This window comes from Aulostomus chinensis, chromosome 15 (assembly GCF_037954235.1).
Source record: "Aulostomus chinensis isolate RoL2024-O1b breed Wild chromosome 15, RoL_Achi_v1.0, whole genome shotgun sequence".
Classification (NCBI taxonomy): Eukaryota; Metazoa; Chordata; class Actinopteri; order Syngnathiformes; family Aulostomidae; genus Aulostomus; species Aulostomus chinensis.
Window position 1 is genome coordinate 13780813 of NC_141334.1, and position 17865 is coordinate 13798677.

A 17865-nucleotide genomic window follows, 5' to 3' on the forward strand; every position below is an offset into this window, starting at 1 on the left:
CACCCCCGCAACCCTTAACTGATAAGTGGTATAAAATGGATGATTGGGTGGAGATCACAACCCCAACTAGGTGTGACTAAACATTGCTTTTGATAAGGCATCTGGCACTTAATGCCATCAAACTTGCAACAAGATCTGACTATGAACCTAGGCAGAAGGCAATGAGGGGAACAAATAAATATTTCCACTGGCTCGCCTCCAGGTTCTCCTCAATCTGCTCTTATGTAGGTCAGACCCTCTCAAAAAGTTTAAAAATTGCCAGAAACAAGGGCTCCCATGCTAGACGCTGACCTTTTCCTCTGAGTCCTCAGACATGCATAAGTCATGTCAGAATCACACAATTCAAAATTTCCACCTTCTCACACGCAGCTGCATTCTTGGACTGGTCGTAGACGCAGACCACATCACTGCACAACCGGTGGAAAATATCTGTAGTTACACGTCTCAAGGGTTGATGTAACAAATGGACGTCAAAGTCGGGTTTATAGGCCACACTAAAGCTACCCGTGTCACCTTGCTCTTATACTGGGGCTGCAGATGAGGCAGCTGGTCATCAGTGTTCCGTCTGCTTCCTCTCTTCTTCTGTTTGATTTTAAAGCTGATCCTTGCTATGAGCTTGCTCAGTATGGCTAACTAAAGAATGGCTTGTTGGCCTTCAAGGAACATGCCATCCTTTTTAGGAAATATGCTTGTTTGCCAACCTCCTTGAAGCCAGAGAAAAAGACAGATACCTGAGTAGGGAGCTGACAACCATAGCTGACTGCATGTTAGCTTGCAGTAGACAGCACAATGAATGAGAATGGCTGAGGAGTGTCTCATGTCATGTGTCTGTCTTGTCCACTCAGGCGCTTCCAAACCTGAAGTTCCTCCTTTGTCTATTCTGGTTCAAATAGCTAAAGTCCAGGATCTTGGTTACAACAGAGGTATGCTAACACTTCCCACCCACTACTATTTATTGAGCTAAGCTACCTAGCACTCAGTCACCCAATCTCTTTGGCTCTCAGGGTGTCTTGTCTTCTTGTCTGGTTCTTGGGAGGATGGCAAATATTTCCCCCAAATTTGGAGTTCTCCATTTAAAAAAAAACTCATGTTCAAAATGCCTAGAGTGGCTTCAGTACAGCTGTGTTCTCCTCATATCTAGCAGTTCAGAAATGACTGACTTCTTGGAAAATGACACAGGATCCGTGAATCCACTCAGAATTATAATTTTGAGAAAAACATTTGTCCCCCTGAGTCAAATAAGGTTAATACTGATGTGGCAAAACAGAAAAGAAGCAAAGTAAGTTCATTCCAGGCTTTATTTTTGGAATAAATATACTTACGTCAAAGACAATTACAAATGCCTGTGTAAAAAAAGAAGATTAGAAAAGTATTTACATAAATTTTTTGCACTGAGCTGAATAAATGTATACATAGTATACAGTACAGCCCATATAAGTCATTGGTTTCTTTTGCTGTACAAAGTGCAAAAGCTGATGAAATAAAATAAAAATACAAGTCTGACTAACAAAGAATCCATCCTGTAGGAGGATGCTGGAGTTGACACTGTGGCCCCTTTAAGAAACAAAACAAGAATATAATGGATTACAGGATTTCATCAAGTGTAAAAGAATAGCTTGGCTCAGGCTGTGGGGCCATGAACAAGGACATCTAGGAAAACACATATTCTGAACAAGCGCAACAGAAGCATCGCCAGTTTCTCTTTCCTTTTTGTTTATCATTTCATTGATAATAAATTATCTGTGGTAAGTGTGCCAGACAGGCATGACATAATAGGCTTCACGACTGGCTGAACACTGTGAACCCAGAGTACAAGTGTAGTGGTCAAACGAGGGAATTAACAAAGCACTCAAACATGTTGAACACAGACTGTGGAGTGTGTATGCGTGTGTGTGTGTGTGTGTGTGTGTGTGTGTGTTAGAAGTGATATGGCATACCACTAATGACCATAATTGTGATATTTAAAAAGTGACACATTAATATTGTGGTAATAATACACTTGCGATAAATAGACTACTCGTTCAGTTGTGTGATTGTTCTTTTCCGACATTTGACCGAGGGTACTGACTAAAAGAATATCATTTTTAAATGCATATTTTTTTTAATTAAATATGATATATTTATTTTTTGACAACTATAATCATGTTATGAAAACCTAATCTTGTGACAGGCCTTGTGTGTGTGTGTGTGTGTGTGTGTGTGTGTGTGTGTGTGTGTGTGTGTGTGTGTGTGTGTGTGTGTGTGTGTGTGGGCATCAGTCAAGCAGTGCAATGATGGATGCAGCCTGGCGAAACCACTGGGAGCTTTGACCACGCCAGCTAACAGGGAACAAACCACTGGTCTGGGTTTCCTGCCCTGCTTTCTTTAGTTAGATCTCTAATAAAAACCATCCGTGTGACTCTAGATCCTACTTTCAACTTTTCCATGACTGTCGCCGAGTGTGGTCTGCATGAAATTCGTCTTACAGCGCAGGTGATTTCATCCTAGTTTAGCAGGAGGACACTGGGATGATGAGAAGTGCATCGTGTAAAATCGAGGTGTAAAAGACTCAGTGGTTGTTCCAATTGAAATTGAGCCAATGCTGTATCAGCCCTGATTTGATCCAACTCAACAGATGAAAAAGATATATTTGGATTGGAAAAGTTGGCTTAAACAATGCAGAGGAAAGATACGTTCGTACACAAATGATATGAAGATTACTTTTGTGTGTGGAAGTTATGCAGTACACAAGCATTACATTTTGTTCCAGTTGTACCAAAAGTGATTCGATAATCCTGGAAAACTTTGGGTTTTTTAAAAAAAATTAAAGGAACATTTTATTTTTTCTTGTACAACTGGCAGGCTTTGCTGTTCTTAAAACTAAAAGTTTGACATCGGAGCAGTTCAAATATTATGACATACAATGGGCTCCAGATTCGTGAGGTAAATTTGATTGATTGCTTACAAATAGAAATACTTAGCTGACAGTTCAAGTGATTTAATCCTATATTTTATTTGACCTTCTACGATGTTGCTTTTCCATCAGAATTAGATTTAGATTATGTAGTTTGAAGTCAGAGTGATGGCAGGGAAAAATATCTTCCAGCATTCATCCCACATCTTTCACCCTCCATCTATTGTTCTTGTTGTTCTTCCAAGCAAGTGTCCCTCGGCGTGGGAGGAGAAGTCTGACAGACATGCTGTGTGTGATACGTCCAAACATGACAAATACTCGCAGTCTACAATTTCAGTCCCTAGCAAGGCCTTAGGTTACAGAAGTCCAGCTCCTGTGGCTTGCGTAGGCCAGTGCAGTGGTCCCTTGGGAGCAGATGCCCACCTTGGACTTTGCATTGCAGAGGTCGTCTCTTAAAGCCCTTCCCACAGGTTCTGGAGCAAGGAGACCACTGCCCAGTTTGCCACTCTGGACATGGATCTCCACAAGCTCTGGTGGCTGGAGGTCTTTGAGAGGGATCACAGTCCATCCCCGGCTTCCCATCAGGTCTCAGACACTGTACCATCCTCCGTTGGATCCCAGTACCGCAGGTGACCGAGCAAACGTCCCAGTTTGTGGATATCCATTTCCCAAGAGCAGGATCCCCCTTGTTGTAAGACTTCTTCAAGGTGTCTCCTCCCTTCTCCTTGACGCTATCCTCAGCCAGAACGCTGTTGTAAGCATTAACAAAGCCCTCCTTCTTTAGAGTCCTGTCCTCCTTGGTCTGACGGGCAAGGTAGAAAGAGTAGCGTATGCGAGGGGGCGTCATCTTGCCTGCGCACAGCACCTCCACAGTGAGGGCTTCTCCCAAGGGTTTCACAGCTACCAGGGTTTCAGAGAGGCCAGCTGTGCCGCTGTAACGCAGCAGGCTGCCTTTTACAATGATGTCCCTCTCCCCAGCTGACACGATGTAGTTTCCATTAAGCAGGTAATGACCCTCGCTGTTCTTCACCGCCAAATAGTTGTCATCACTCAGCATTCCCTTGTAGCCTCGCTGACGGATGTCTATGTTGGCTGCACCCACTGGCAACATCACCACAAAGTTGTAGCCATGCCTGCATGCCAAAACATGTCATCGTCAATAAGTGGAATTGATGATGTTTACAAGTTGATGTAAAGAATGACATAAGCAATATTCTATTCCACGAGGATGTACTCACAAGGGTTTAGTGAACAGGCCCGACACCTTCTTGCAGCCTTTGTTATCACCTCCGCAGATTCCACACCTATCAAACTTCTTGATGGAGCCAATTTTTCCATCACAGCCAGCTTTAATGCATTTCCCTTGAACACACACTCCCATAGAGTCTGGGGAGCACGGGGTTCCATCCACAACCTGGAGTAGATAAACACATGTTAAGCTTTAGCTGTTTTTGCAGAATACAGCACCAACAGTCTTTACTCCATGATAGTCTGATACTTCAGACATATTTCTTTGTAGGACTTGGAGATTATTAGACGAAAAGCAGGTGATTTCAGCAAAATTAGAATAAAATTGAGAAAACTTTCTCATGCTTGTGAGCACCAGACAGTCTTGATGAAGAATTTAACTGATATAATTCTTTAGCCACGTCACCTTAGGAGCCACAACATATAGCAGCTTTTCTCACTAGGTTGAATTTCTATGAATTGAGTTGCTGTAATTATATTCACAGAAAACTATACTAATAACAGGACCAAACACCACCATAGTCCACTGACCTGCTTTAGTTTTAAACTTAACTGCACACAAAATGTACTGTCAAATCATTTTTGATTGTTTAAAACATCCAGCTGCCAGAGGAATCAGAGCTTCGTGCCCCCAGAGGGCTCGTATCTCCTCCTCCTCGGTTAGTATGATGGATTGAAGTGTGAACTCTCTCCCATAACTGCTCAAGCTCACCCCACACCCTTATTATCTGAGAGAGATAAATTCTTCTCTACTCTCTGGCATTCTTTACTCTCTACAGAGGAGACTCACATATCTTGAATTCAGAAATAACAGCATGATTGTATTCAGACAACTCTCTGTTCATCCATCTTCACTATTAGAGGTTTAGTTGTTTACCTTGGGTGCCAGGACATAGAAGTAGCCGGTGCCGTTAGCCCTGCAGATGAGTTTGCACCTGTCATCAGTACTAACTCCAGAGTACTTTGGTACCCAGACCACAGAGGGGGCGATACGGTTACTGTTGAAGCTGCGGCCGCTGGTCTCACATTGCTCTTCCCGAAATGTCTTACCTGCACAGACGGGAAGGTACAGAAAGTGAGATATGGGAATGCTTTAGGGGGAAAATGTCATTGGACATATTTGTCTGTTTTGAACAATTTGTACCTGTGTCGGGGCAGCGGTTCAGGTTGCAAGAGCGGTATTTGACCCGAACCCCTTGGCAGTATTTACCACCATTTGACGGAACTGGGTTGTTGCACTCCCTTTTAGACAGTTGGACGCCGCCTCCACATGTGCGTGAGCAGGAACCAAATGGGCCCCACTTACCCCAGCGGCCGTCCACCTGGAAATATGTATCAGCAGCTTATTGCACAAGCTAGAACAACAAAGACCTTACAAAATTACTCATAAGCTACTTGAAGGACACATTAATTTGCTACACAATGGTCGTACCTTTACGTTCCAGGCCTGCTTTTCAGAGCAGATCCCTCGGTCACAGACCAGTCCCTCTCCGCAGTGGGTGCCGTCTGCCCAGGGGAAGTGGCGAGTCATACACACCAGATGGCCGTTAGACTTTCCTGTGCACCACAGACGACCACATGGTGGTTGCATGAAGGGACATGGCTTGGAGTCCTCACCAAAAGCAAGCTCACACTGACGTTCCAGGATGTAGGACGCTCCAGGCAGTATGTCTGGGAGAGCTAATGGCTTCTGGGGCTGGTCCAGCAAACAATCTCCTGGAAGAGGAAGACTCCATAAGCAACACGCTGAAGATCATGTCTTTCTTCACCAGCTGAGAGCACTTACACGCAACCTACAATGTAGATTCTAACATTTCAAAAAAACATGAAAAACTTTTATGATTTTTTTTTTTTTAAATGTGAACAATATGGAGGGTGGGTGGATTTGTGGAGATGTGAGGAGGGGGGGGGGCGTAAGCAGCCATTGCCCTTGTGATTTGGGCTCTTTGAAAACTAGGACTTCAAAAAATGCTGCCTGATGCACTGCACGCCACATACCACACACACAAATATGAGTGCACAAAACGCACAGCCACCCCCACACCCATTGCATTTGTGAACTCTCCCGGAAAACCCACAAGCTTGCCCTCTGATGTTGGTTCCCACCCTTGTTGCATGACTTACAGGGATAAAGTTATAAGAGAATACATTGCAGACTCCAAGATTTGAAATCTTAGCTTTAAGCGCTCCACTAAAAATGACATCCAGCTAGCTAAGACTGCAAAAGAAAAACAAAGTGGACTCCATTTACAATTCAAGGCAAGCTTTCCAAGAACAGGCAAATAACAGGAAGAGTTTGACGAGCAGGTGCCTGGAAACAGGAAAGATCAGAAGGGCTCCAGGAGGAGGTTTTTATCACTCTGAGATGCACACAGCCTCTCACCAATATGAGGAATTTACAGGTCTAAAAGAAGACATTTCTACTGGAGAAAAACTGTGCTTAGCTATTAAGTTTGCCATTTGTATTGTGGTGAATTCACAAGAAATCATAAAGTGAGGAATGTATGAGCTGTGACAAATTTATTTCCTCTTGTTTCACCGCAAATTTGCCAGAGGAAATGCACTGATTAACTGATATGTAGTGTAAGCATGTCAGTGCACACTGACTGAGATGAACCTTTTCTTTCCTAATTTCTCTCCGAAGAGCAATCACTCAAAACAACGGCCGCTTTTGTGTTTGTGTGTAGAGAAATTAACAAGTTAATAATTTTGGCCGCAGCACTTCTTAAAAAGTGCCTCAAACATGTGGCAACATGTTTTTTCCCCTCTCCTTGCTGCGTTTTGAAGTCAAGATTTATGACGGACTGCCAGGAGAAGTTACAGTGCAACACTGTTCATTAGAAATCCCTCCTTGTCAAGTCAAAAATGTAATTTTGTATCTCACACCTGACTAGTTTATGTCCTTTTGTTCTCGGACTATGACTAAAGAGAAGAAGCTAAAAGGTTGTCTATTTGGAGTGAACCTACATGGGAAATACTGATGAACCTTTCTGTCCAAACCACTAGGACTCTCCTCAGAACAAACCCTCTAATTTAGGACAGATGTGGAGGAGTTTTAAAATAAACGTTTAGCATTATTCGGAGGCCAAGTCCTGTGGTCTGGCATGCTTGGCAAACAGTCTGCATCCAACTAAATGAATGTCTTCTTGATTTTTACTTGTCTTTTCTTTGAGCGAGGTACTTCTGCACAGGGGCTTAGACAGATTTGAAGCATGGATGAATGCAGAGATTCAATCATGCTCTCACTTGCATTTCCCTTGAATGATTGCAACCACACTGGAAATCATGAGGGTGTCAAGAAAATTAGAGGGAAAATGTCAAAAAATCTGCTGCTGTTTAATATCAGTGTGAAAGTCATGTTTCTATCTTAAGAGAAATTTGAACCAATAATCATTTGTTTATGTGATTTATATGATTTATTTTATTTTATTTATATGAGTGTTTCCAAATGCGATCAACAATTACTTATTATAGGAACGCGCTGAGTTTTTGCACTTTTCCTGATTCAATGCAGTGATTTCACTTGCCCAGAGACTAGATGATCACTTGTTAGCTTAACACAATGAATGGTAGTGCAGTGAATGGACTAGAAAAGGTTCAGGGTTTGTTCATATGTAATCATCTTTGATAAAAGTGCATTTGATGAGTTTTGCTAATCTGCCCGTCCACCGCCATTCATTGTGCTAAGCTAACTAGCAGTTAGTGGGTGTCTGTGGGTCTCAGCTCCTAAGTGCATGTGAAGAGAAGCGCTGGGCATTTCTCTTCTTGTCTTGCTCTGAGGTAGATGATAAATAAAAGTCAGTTTCAAAAAGCGTGAATGTTCCTTTAACTAAAATGAGCAGTGTGCTACCTGATGGATCTTAACAGCTTGTGCCTGTCGTCTCTTTGGCTGTAAATCTCGTCAAAAACACCATGAAGCTAACGGCAGTCAAATAAAGAGGTCGTGCAAACTCACCGTGCCCACTGTCCAGAAATTCAGTGATGATGGCAGCACTGCAGGGGGACCAGGGGCTTGTGCGGTTGATCTGAATGAGTGTGGGAGACATCATATGGTTGTCCTGAAGTTTCCCAAACACATCCTCACAGGCCTTCACGTTGTCGTGCGGCATGTTGAACACGTGCCCTGTTGAGAGGGAACGTCAGGTGTCTTTCAGAAATACTGATTATTTTGCTTGTTGAGTCATCACAAGGCAAACGAGTGCTGGTGCTGGCTGAGCTCACCAAGCTCATGAGCTGTGGTGAAGGCCGAAGGGAGGCCGTCATCTTCAATCACCGAGCAGCTCCTCTTGGGGTCGCACATGGTGCCAACATCAGCCATACCGAGAGTGTCACATGTCGAGGCTCCACACAGGTCCTGGACAACATCAAAATTACAAATGTCTGAGCTGGTCAAGGACACACAAGCAGAATATGGCATTTTCATAGCAGCCATTTCTCCACATGCTCAAACCAAATATTTGTTGGAAAGATAGCAATGATGCAAAAACCTTCTGATTTAGTGAAACAGGTTATCCATGTGCTAACAGTTGAAATTATGATAATTGGCTGTGGATTCTTCGTAGGACAGAAGGAAACTTTGCGGGCACATTTTGGTGAATACAGTAAATCAAAATTACTCCAGGAAGTCTGTCTATAAACTGTGATGAGACTGTGTGAGTAATTTATTCCCGTTTGCCATAGTCTCTTCTCCAAAATGTGTTCAGCTAACCTGGTTTGTTTGAACCCTGTCTGATCATTCAACTGTTTGTGTTTCTTGTCTTGTCTGACTTATTTCTGGTCCCAGACGTCTGCAGTTAACTCAGTGAGTACAATGTTACCACTAGAAAGAATGAGTAAAAAAGGAAAATAATTTGCTGGGGAGTGGAGTGGAATGCTCCTTTAGGTTGCCCTGCTGTCATTACAAGAAGATTAGTTTTCCAGGGATTGGGGAAAATCTTAATAGTGTTAAGTAAGGCTTTCCACCACACAGTCTAGAAGTGTTTTTTGTGGGCATCCGTGTTTAGAGCACACCTTATTTAATGAGGTAATGTAACTGTCCCCAATCATAACATTTCCATGCCAGAGCTGAGTTTCCAAATGACCTATTTCTTCACCAAACAGTTTTAAACCCCAATCTTCGAGTATCTCAGAGCAGTTGACTGAACCTCCTAATCACAGGACAACTTTGGATGCAACCACCACAGAGAACCGCCCATCTGCCTGTTCCCTAAACAGCACCGTCTCTACATACCAACACAGACAAAGAGCGCTGCTCCTCCACTATTACAGATAAGTGCTGATGCCACACAGCTTCAACAATCCTCCGCTGTACCCAATGTAAATATATAGACAGTATATATAAAAACATGCCAAGTGAAGACCCTTAATGCTATTGCAAATCACTGCAATCATTGGTCAGTGCAAATCTAATCCAGATGTGCTCATTTGTGTAGATGACATCTCACCATTTGGGCCATTTATGGGGAAAAAAAAGATGAACAGAGTAGAAGAAAGTCAGGAGGAGTAGTGTCAATGAGTTTGTTCTCTGCTATGACCTACTTCCCACATCTGTCGTCTAGTTTTGCATGTTTTTTAGGGAGAGGGGTGTTGCTGCAATTTAAAAACAATGGGCAAGTTATCTCAGCAAATAAATATTTTCATTTTAGCCACTATTTCTTTGTGTCTTGAGTACAATATCAACAAATACCACGTTAGTTTTACTGGGTACAGTCAAACCTGTAAGGAATGGAAAAGTAGGTCTAACAGAGCAGAATCACAGACAGGGAAATGTTTGGGTGTTCTCTTTTCTTTTTCCACCCATTATCTATCATGTAAGTGAAGGCAACTTGTGGACCCGGGGGAAATATGAGTCTGATTTACAGTTACATCTAATCTTTTGTGAACTCAATATGTAATGCACAGTTTAATAAACTGAGTAATCTTGGAGCATACTTCACACAACAATCATGCTGACTAAAATCTCTGCAGTTGCCCCTGGTCTACACTCAGTTGGTCTTCATCATGTGCACAAATAAACTATTGGCTCGTAAACAGCAGACAATGACTGTTCCTTTAAACCAGGGGTAGGGAACCATGTGCCATGGAGAGCCGTGTGTATGCAGTCAAATGTTAAATGAAAGCCACGGCAAACCAGAACAATACCACTCACTGACTGCGAGCCACCATGTCATGAATCACATGCGTGGTAAAGGCCTGAATAGCGCAGGTCAACCAGAATTATGCCTCATACTGATTATAACAAAAAAGACATGGTTGGTGTTCATGTGGGTATCTTGATTAAGTTAGCCAGGCTATACTATACCCTGCTAAATCACATCCAAGCCATTGAAGTATCATGGATTACCTATATTACAGGTTGGCAAGCTATACACCATTTTGAATGTTGCTCCAAAGCAGAGGTTCCCAAACTTTTTAAAGTCCTGTGCACCCCCTCCTCCTCCAAAGATGGCTCGCAGCACTAATATTTACGCTAGCTCTGCTATACACGGCACTCATGTTTTGCCTCCACACTGAAGCAAGTTAGGGCTTGAGGGGCCTTGTTTTCCTGACCCAGAAGGAAACAGACATAGCCCTACTGGGAGAGCATCCAATGAGGACCCACCTGTAACCCTATTCTGCCTCTGACTGACTAATACTCGACACCTTTTGGTATGTGGACTGAGATGGTTCAGGGTCTGACTCAAAGGAACAGAAGGAGCAGGTTTTTGCAGAGTGAGGGTTAAACGAATGTGGGGAACAATATAACATTTGATCCATTTTTGATAGCAAATTTTGTACAAACAAGAGTTTGTGACATGATGAGTCATAAACATGAGCTTAGTTTGAGAGCTAACAATAAATGACCTATTGAAGCTTAGAATTTTTTTACCAATAAATTCAGATACACTAAAATTCCCATCAGTCACCAACTTCTTGATTTGATTCACTGCAAAAAAAAAAGTGGGTTTTTTTTTTCTGGTACTGAAATGCAGCTACTTGTTTGCTACAGTTTCTCAAGCCAATCCTGTCACATAATCAGCCAATTCATAACCTCAAATCAGTCGACGCCTGCCTGCTGTGCCACAGGTCACAGAAACTTTACTCTGTGAGCAGAGCTCAGTTAAACAGGTGTTTTACAGTAAAGTTTACGCTGACGTGAAGAATGGCCAGCGGAGATGCAGACTGCCTTCTGGAGCAGGTGGGGCAGAAGGATGGCGGTAGTGACATCTCTAACATGCACAGGACAGGAAACCCCCACCCACATCATGCCCCTCCCTCCATCTCTCCCATCGGGGGTTTGTTTAATAAGGAGCAGGCCAGTTGGTGGGTCGGGCTGAAAAACTCACAGCTGGAGGAGGAATGGAAAAGAAACAAGACACTTCCGACAAGAGCATCCCTTGGGGCACTGACATTTGGTCGTTTTGTTTGGTAGAGTTACAAGTATAACAGACGTTTGTTTGAAGCATAATACACTCGTGTGCCATGTCATGTTAGTCACCATGGCCAAAGGCAATTTAGCACATTATTAAATTACCCTTGAGACTGTAATTGAATCTGCAGTTGACTGTAGGACAAGCCATTACGACATGTCATGCATCTGCTGAGTTGATTTGTCCACTATGTGCCAACTAGTTTTCAATGTCAAATGAAATCAAAAAGCCCTGGTTGCACATGGCAGGCAACTCATCAAAGCTCAGTGTGTTACGAACTGACCAGTGACTGTGAGCATTGCAATGACCTCATCTCTGACCCTGCGTCATCTGCCAAGGAGAAATCATATATGGGTTCCAAGTCTATAAAATTCTCCTCTAAGGGCCCATGAAGAGAAATTAAGGCAGTTTCTCTGTTGAGCTCAAGTCATTTCCTTTGTGACCAGCTCTCAGTGTCAGGGCTGTGATAGTACTGGTGGGCTGGATATTCTCTGAGTGACTGCTGCGTGAGTTCACCAGAGGTGGAGAGAAAGTTTTGAGTGCAAACCAATTAGCTGACACAGCAGGAGGGGTCGAGCCTGGGGAATCCTCTCATACAAGGACGGCACTTCACTATCACTTAAAACACCAGCAGGAATCAACATTCATCATCATAATCATGCCAGTCATTTCTATTTTAAAGATACTTAAGATGAAAACATATATTTTAATCAGATTCTGTCACGTGAAGTCAAATATTTCTTACCTGTCTCGTGAACAGGATTGCTGTGTCCCAGTACTCTGCATGCTTATCGTTGTTTTTGTTCATCTTTTTTTGCCAAGTGCAAAAGTTCCGAAGAGTCATGGCTGCGTTTCCAGACACCTTGGGTCCTTTATCCGCCTCGGATATAATAATGATCTTCACAACCACGATGCTGATGGAGTTGAGAATACTGGGGTGTCTGTAGAGCCTCGCTGCCACTGACATCAGTGTCAAGACGTAGTGTTTCAGGTCATCGCCGTGGAACTGTGCCATGGATTCATCCGCCACGACGAGCGTCTCCACGAATCTGGGGACTGAAGCGAAGCGTTTGGCTCTCCCCATCCTCTTGAGCATCGTTTCGGTCACTTCGCTGTAATCTTTCATTCGCTGGTATTTCTCCAGTGATTGCGCAACCTGGAGACTCATGTCGCTGTCCACCGCGCACCTCGAGGTTGAATTGAGCTTCAGGTGATTGCTGGATCTGCGCCGGATGACGTGCGCGCTCTCTGCGCTGCTGGTGTCATTTTGCACCGGGCTGATAAAATATTCCCAGCCTTGGTAGCCAAATGCACCTTGTAAACCTTTACAGAGGCTCAATGCGGCGTAAGAGTAGCTGTCACCATTCACATATCCGGAGTAAAAACACCGGCTCAAGTCAGTGGTGACATCGGCGTTCGAGTGCCAGAGTGCGTCTTGGTTAGAGGTGGAGGGGGCTATGAAGGTAGAGTCTGGCTGTAAATCGATCACTAACTCCTGGTGGAAAGCTTGAATTTTTATGACACATTTCTCAGTAAGAATATCCACGTCGTTGTCTGAATTCACGAGGTCATGCCGGTGGTTATCCAGTCTAATCGGGAAGCAAAGTTCACTCTCCATGCAACGACCAAGTTTTGACAGTGACACCACAAAGCAGAGGAGAAAAGTTCTTCTGATAAACATGACGATATTTGCATTCAGTAAAGAATGCAATGACCAAGAGAGAAAAATATTCAGGCTGTGAGGTCAATAGGAGCGATGAGAGCCACAGATCAGCATGAAGCGCATAATCCGATGTGCAGGACTCTATCACAATGCAGGTCGTGCAAGTCCACTCAGAGTAAACTCCTCCTGGTCATGACCCATTCCCATGCACGCTCCACCTGCGTGTGCTGAGGCGACTGCTGTCTTCTGTGGACTTTATGCGTTTCGTCATGTGTAAAAATATGGAAACTCTATCTCACTTTTTGGAGGGGGCAGTCTTTGGAGACGCTCGGATGCGCGTCTCAACACACGTCTTTCCCTATGGCCATTCTAAACTCGGCCTCTGATCGTGTCCCAACACACAGAGATGAGTTATTAGAGTCTTCACATCCAGGGCTGCGACATGCTCCTCTCCACTTAATCTCCATGAGTCATCTCGCTTTATTGTCACATTCTGTTGTTCCACTGTTATAAAAATCACCATTCATCTCACTGACATCAGAATTTTTCAGCGGCATAAATTCATTCCATTCCTATTATATTGCAAAAAAAAAAAAAAAAAATGAAGGCTGCTTTCATTTAAAAAGAAGCACAGGGTTATTAGTTTTTCATTCGGAAGTTTTCTCCTTCTTATTCCTCTCTGGTCCTCTCTGGTAAAGCTCCTACGACATCTAGTGGAATTATAGAACTGAGATTCTTCAGATCCAGTTGAATGCCATCACATCACATTACAGAGTAACCAGTAAAGCTGCGTCACAAGTGCAAAGTGGAGGTGGAACAATGTACTTTTACTCATTTGGCAAGCATGCACCAGTGTAGTAAGAAGGCTTCTTTGTTTGTTTTAAGTAGGCTCTTACTGTCAACTATATTCTACTTCACATTTTCCTAGACTGATCATGCATCATGTTTGAAAAAGTGTCGTTTTTAAATATAAACACAGGTTTTTATGTTCCTCGTCATCTCAGATGGCATTTTGGCTGTCTAGATCACAACTGAACTGAAAGCTACTTTTATACAAGCATACCCTCAAACTATATAACTGACAAGTTTTACCTTTATGTTTACTTTTGTTTATTCAGGGGAGGTTCAGTGCGTTGATGCTCTCTTTTCAACGGATGGCTGACTTTTTGGGGCCGATTAATGAGAGTTTTGAGATGATCTGCATGGGCTGATGATAACTTTTCCAGACACCTGAGAGCGCAGGCAGCCTTGTCAGTGTGGCTGCTATGGAACGATGTTAGCGCTCCCCTTCTTGTCCATTTTTCCATTCTCTTCTACAGTTAGATGATATAAGCTGCTGTGGATCTGCTGGAAGTTATGTTCCCCGAGGAAAAAAAATATAATACGTAGACTGCAGAGTGCGTATTGTGCATTTTGTTCTCAAATAGTTTTCTCTGTTTGAGTGAAAACATATTTGGGTGTCAAAATAAGGTTGGGTGCCTCAGTCCCTCTCTGAAAATACTGCAAGAGCTCTCCCTCCTGGCCTGTAGGTCTCTATGCACCCGCTTACTCCACCCTTCAAACATCTGTTTGTGACAAATAGACTTAGAACATTCTAAATGTTGATCTTTTGCTTAAGAAAAAAAAAAAACCTGCTCTAATTTTAGTCTCTCACGTTTGAAATGCGTGGTCTCCATGAAAGCACTCAATGGTTTGGCGCATCCTGACCTGTCAGACCTTTTAACACCCTCTACTCCGCAGTTTCTCCTTTCCTCGGGGAGTGACCGGAGAAACTTAGGGGTGATGATTAGTGCGTTGCGGTAGCAGGTCCTAATCTGTGGAACAAACTTGAGATCTGCCCCTTACACTGGGTCCTTTACAACCCAGCTTCAGACTCACATCTTTAGCTTAAATCATTTCTTATAATTAACTTTTTTTTTTTAAATTCCTTTTACCTTTATCTTTTGAAGTGTTTTTTTTTAACCCTTATTTACCTGTTTGTTTGAAAGGACCAAAGGCATGCAATACTGCTTTATTAAAAAAAAAAACATATAGAAGTAGATCCCATGCATGTGGGTTTCCCTGCCATGGCTACTTTGCAACCCTGGTTCCTGGTTAGGCTTCAAAACTGAACATAAATTTCAGAGTATTGAGTTAAAATGCTGCAACCATTAGAAATATACAAGAATATACAATAAAATGTAGTACTTCAACAAGATGGAGACCAGTATAGCCCTAAACATTTAACAATTACTAGATTTTTTTTTTGTATGATTTGTGTGTGAGGCGGCACGGTGGTGCAGTGGTCAGCACTGTTGCCTCACAGCAAGAAGGTTCTGGGTTCAAGTCCCAGCTCCATCACAGGATCTTTCTGTGTGGAGTCTCCATGTTCTCCCTGTTCCTGTGTGGGTTCTCTCTGGTACTCCAGCTTCCTCCCACAGTCCAAAGACATCAAGAGGGGACGAGGCTGATTGATACTCTAAATTGACCGTAGGTGTGACTGTGAGGGTGAATGGTTGTCTGTCTCTATGTGTTGGCCCTGTGATGGACTGGTGACCTGTCCAGGGTGAACCCCGCCTCATGCCTGAAGGCTGCTAGGATAGGCTCCACCCCCCTGCGACCCTGAAAAGGTATAAGCGGAAGACGATGGATGGATGGATGGATGATTTGTGTGTGAGTGTGTTTCTGTGTGTTGTGTCTTTGGTCAGCCAATGATGTTTTAAATGTGCCATAGAAATAAAGTTTACTTGGCCAATATTGTTCTTTGAGAACAAAAAACAAAGATGCTGCTCTCAATCAATAAGGGGGAGTAATAATCCTTTGTGTATTGGACAATTTTTCCAGAGGGAATGATTTTGACTGATAATGTAATACATTTATTATGGGTCATGTTGATCAGCACATGTTAAATAAAGGGTAGATAAATGCAGATGATTGACTGACAGAAACAACCACAACAGCCCTCATACACACACTAGAAAACTAGAAATAGAGAATATTTTTAATGCATATGATGAATGTTAATTTTTCAACCTTGCCCCTGCCCCCTTCTGTGTCACAGCACCACATTAAGTTAGCGAGCTACTGACACAGAACACAAAATTTTTAAAAATGTTATTACGCACAGGCCAGGAGCATCTATGTTTTGTGGCTGCAAAGAACACTACCAAGAAATTATTTTATATATATTATTTTAGCGTAATTCTTTTTTAAAATACCCCCCAAAACAGGAGAGTTTGCGTGTTCTCCCCGTGCATGCGTGGGCTCTCTCCTCCTCCTTCCTCCCACACACCAAAAACAAGTGGAGACCCAAAGTTCCTCAGGTGTGAATGTGAGTCTGAATGGTCCTCTGTGTTTTCATGTGAGTCCTGTGATGGACTGGTGACCTGCCCAGCGTGTATCCAGCTGGGATAGGTGCCATCTTCCCACCACCTTTAATAAGTAAAGACAATGAGCGGCGGTATAAGCATCATCGGCTGGTCTGCTCTCTAAATATTGACATCAACGATTGAAAACCTCCATCACTTGACCTCTAATTTGGACTTTTATTGTCAAATATGAAAAAGAGCTCTCAGGTGCTGCTGTATAAAGCTGAACTCTGTGCTATTTGATGATAGCCGGTCAATACTATTGTTTTATCACAGTTGTTGGTGAGTTCCTGGACGATCTGCTGCCTGCTATTAGCCATCATTCTCATCTTCAGTGACAGTGGGGAGATTCTCGGCCCCTTGACTACTGTTCACATTATTGGTGTCAGCCTGGCCCTGATACATGACACGCAATTCTTCCTGTGCATTTTTGATATTGTCCACTTCCTGTTGGAATGCCTCATTTTTTTGGCTCATGGCCTGTACGTTACCAGTAAATTTTACCTTGATTTGCCAAAGCTCTTCTTCCATGTACCTATTTTGCTCAGCTAATTCCCTTGTTTTCACTGAATTTTCACTGTTGTGAAAGTATTGGAACTCCTCCAGTTTTTCCCTTAACTCTGTTATTACTTTATGTAGATTGTCATTGTGCTCCAGCATTGCCCCTTTTTCTCTATGGTATTTCCTGTTCTTTTCATCAAATTCTTGAATCAAGCCATTTCTCTCCTTCAGCATGTCATTCAATGTATTCAATATATGTGCATTTTGTCTTTTAAGGTTCTTAATCTCATGGATACGTTCATTTTTCTCTAATAGGAGATGCTTTTTTCTCAGGTGCTTTGAGCGCCAAACTTTTCCCTCAACATCCTTCAAAGTATGGTTGAGATCTGTGACTTTTTTCTGAAGGTCAGCAACAGTTTTCTGGAGCTCACTATTTTCTATCTTAAGGTCATTGTTTACTTTATTTGTTGCCTTTTCTTTAGTGGTCCAAATTTGTCTCTCAAGACCCATAACAGTTTTGTAGAGGATCTGGTTTTCTTTCTGAATGTCCTCATTTGCTCTTCCATCACTGTCTCTGAGATTTGCTGTGTTATCCTCGCTATCTTTTTGCATGGACATGTACAAAATGGGGGTCTTTCTAAAGTTAGGGTGGAGGTTTTGACAAAAGGTAGAAAAAGCCTTTTAAGTAGTTTCCTAATCCTGTGTCACACGGAAGTCCAGTCACATCACTTCCATGACTGACTGAGATGACTTACTGTGATGAGTGGGATGACTGGTGAGTCAAGCTGTCACACCGATAACAAC

General features: G+C 42.8%; 1 protein-coding gene across 1 annotated transcript; it reads right to left on the reverse strand.

Annotated features, from left to right (window-relative positions):
- Nucleotides 1-1296: 1296 nt before the first annotated feature.
- Nucleotides 1297-17741, reverse strand: LOC147248826 (A disintegrin and metalloproteinase with thrombospondin motifs 15-like). Its single transcript, XM_086226801.1, has 8 exons — nucleotides 12296-17741; nucleotides 8363-8495; nucleotides 8097-8264; nucleotides 5574-5857; nucleotides 5286-5463; nucleotides 5019-5191; nucleotides 4132-4307; nucleotides 1297-4026 (listed from the first exon to the last, which is right to left on the reverse strand). Exons 1-8 carry the CDS (start codon nucleotides 13229-13231, stop codon nucleotides 3234-3236), a joined length of 2841 nt encoding a protein of 946 aa, XP_086082927.1. The 5' UTR covers nucleotides 13232-17741; the 3' UTR covers nucleotides 1297-3233.
- Between the last annotated feature and the right edge of the window lie 124 nt (nucleotides 17742-17865).

Bases quoted from the DNA above. Each gene is read 5' to 3' on its own strand.
- LOC147248826 (XM_086226801.1), bottom strand. From the start codon at position 13,231: ATGTTTATCAGAAGAACTTTTCTCCTCTGCTTTGTGGTGTCACTGTCA. The intron at 5,858-8,096 runs GTGAGTTTGCAC...TTCCTCTTCCAG, and splicing joins ATTTCTGGACAGTGGGCACG to GAGATTGTTTGCTGGACCAG. The intron at 5,192-5,285 runs GTACAAATTGTT...CCGTCTGTGCAG, and splicing joins GAACCGCTGCCCCGACACAG to GTAAGACATTTCGGGAAGAG.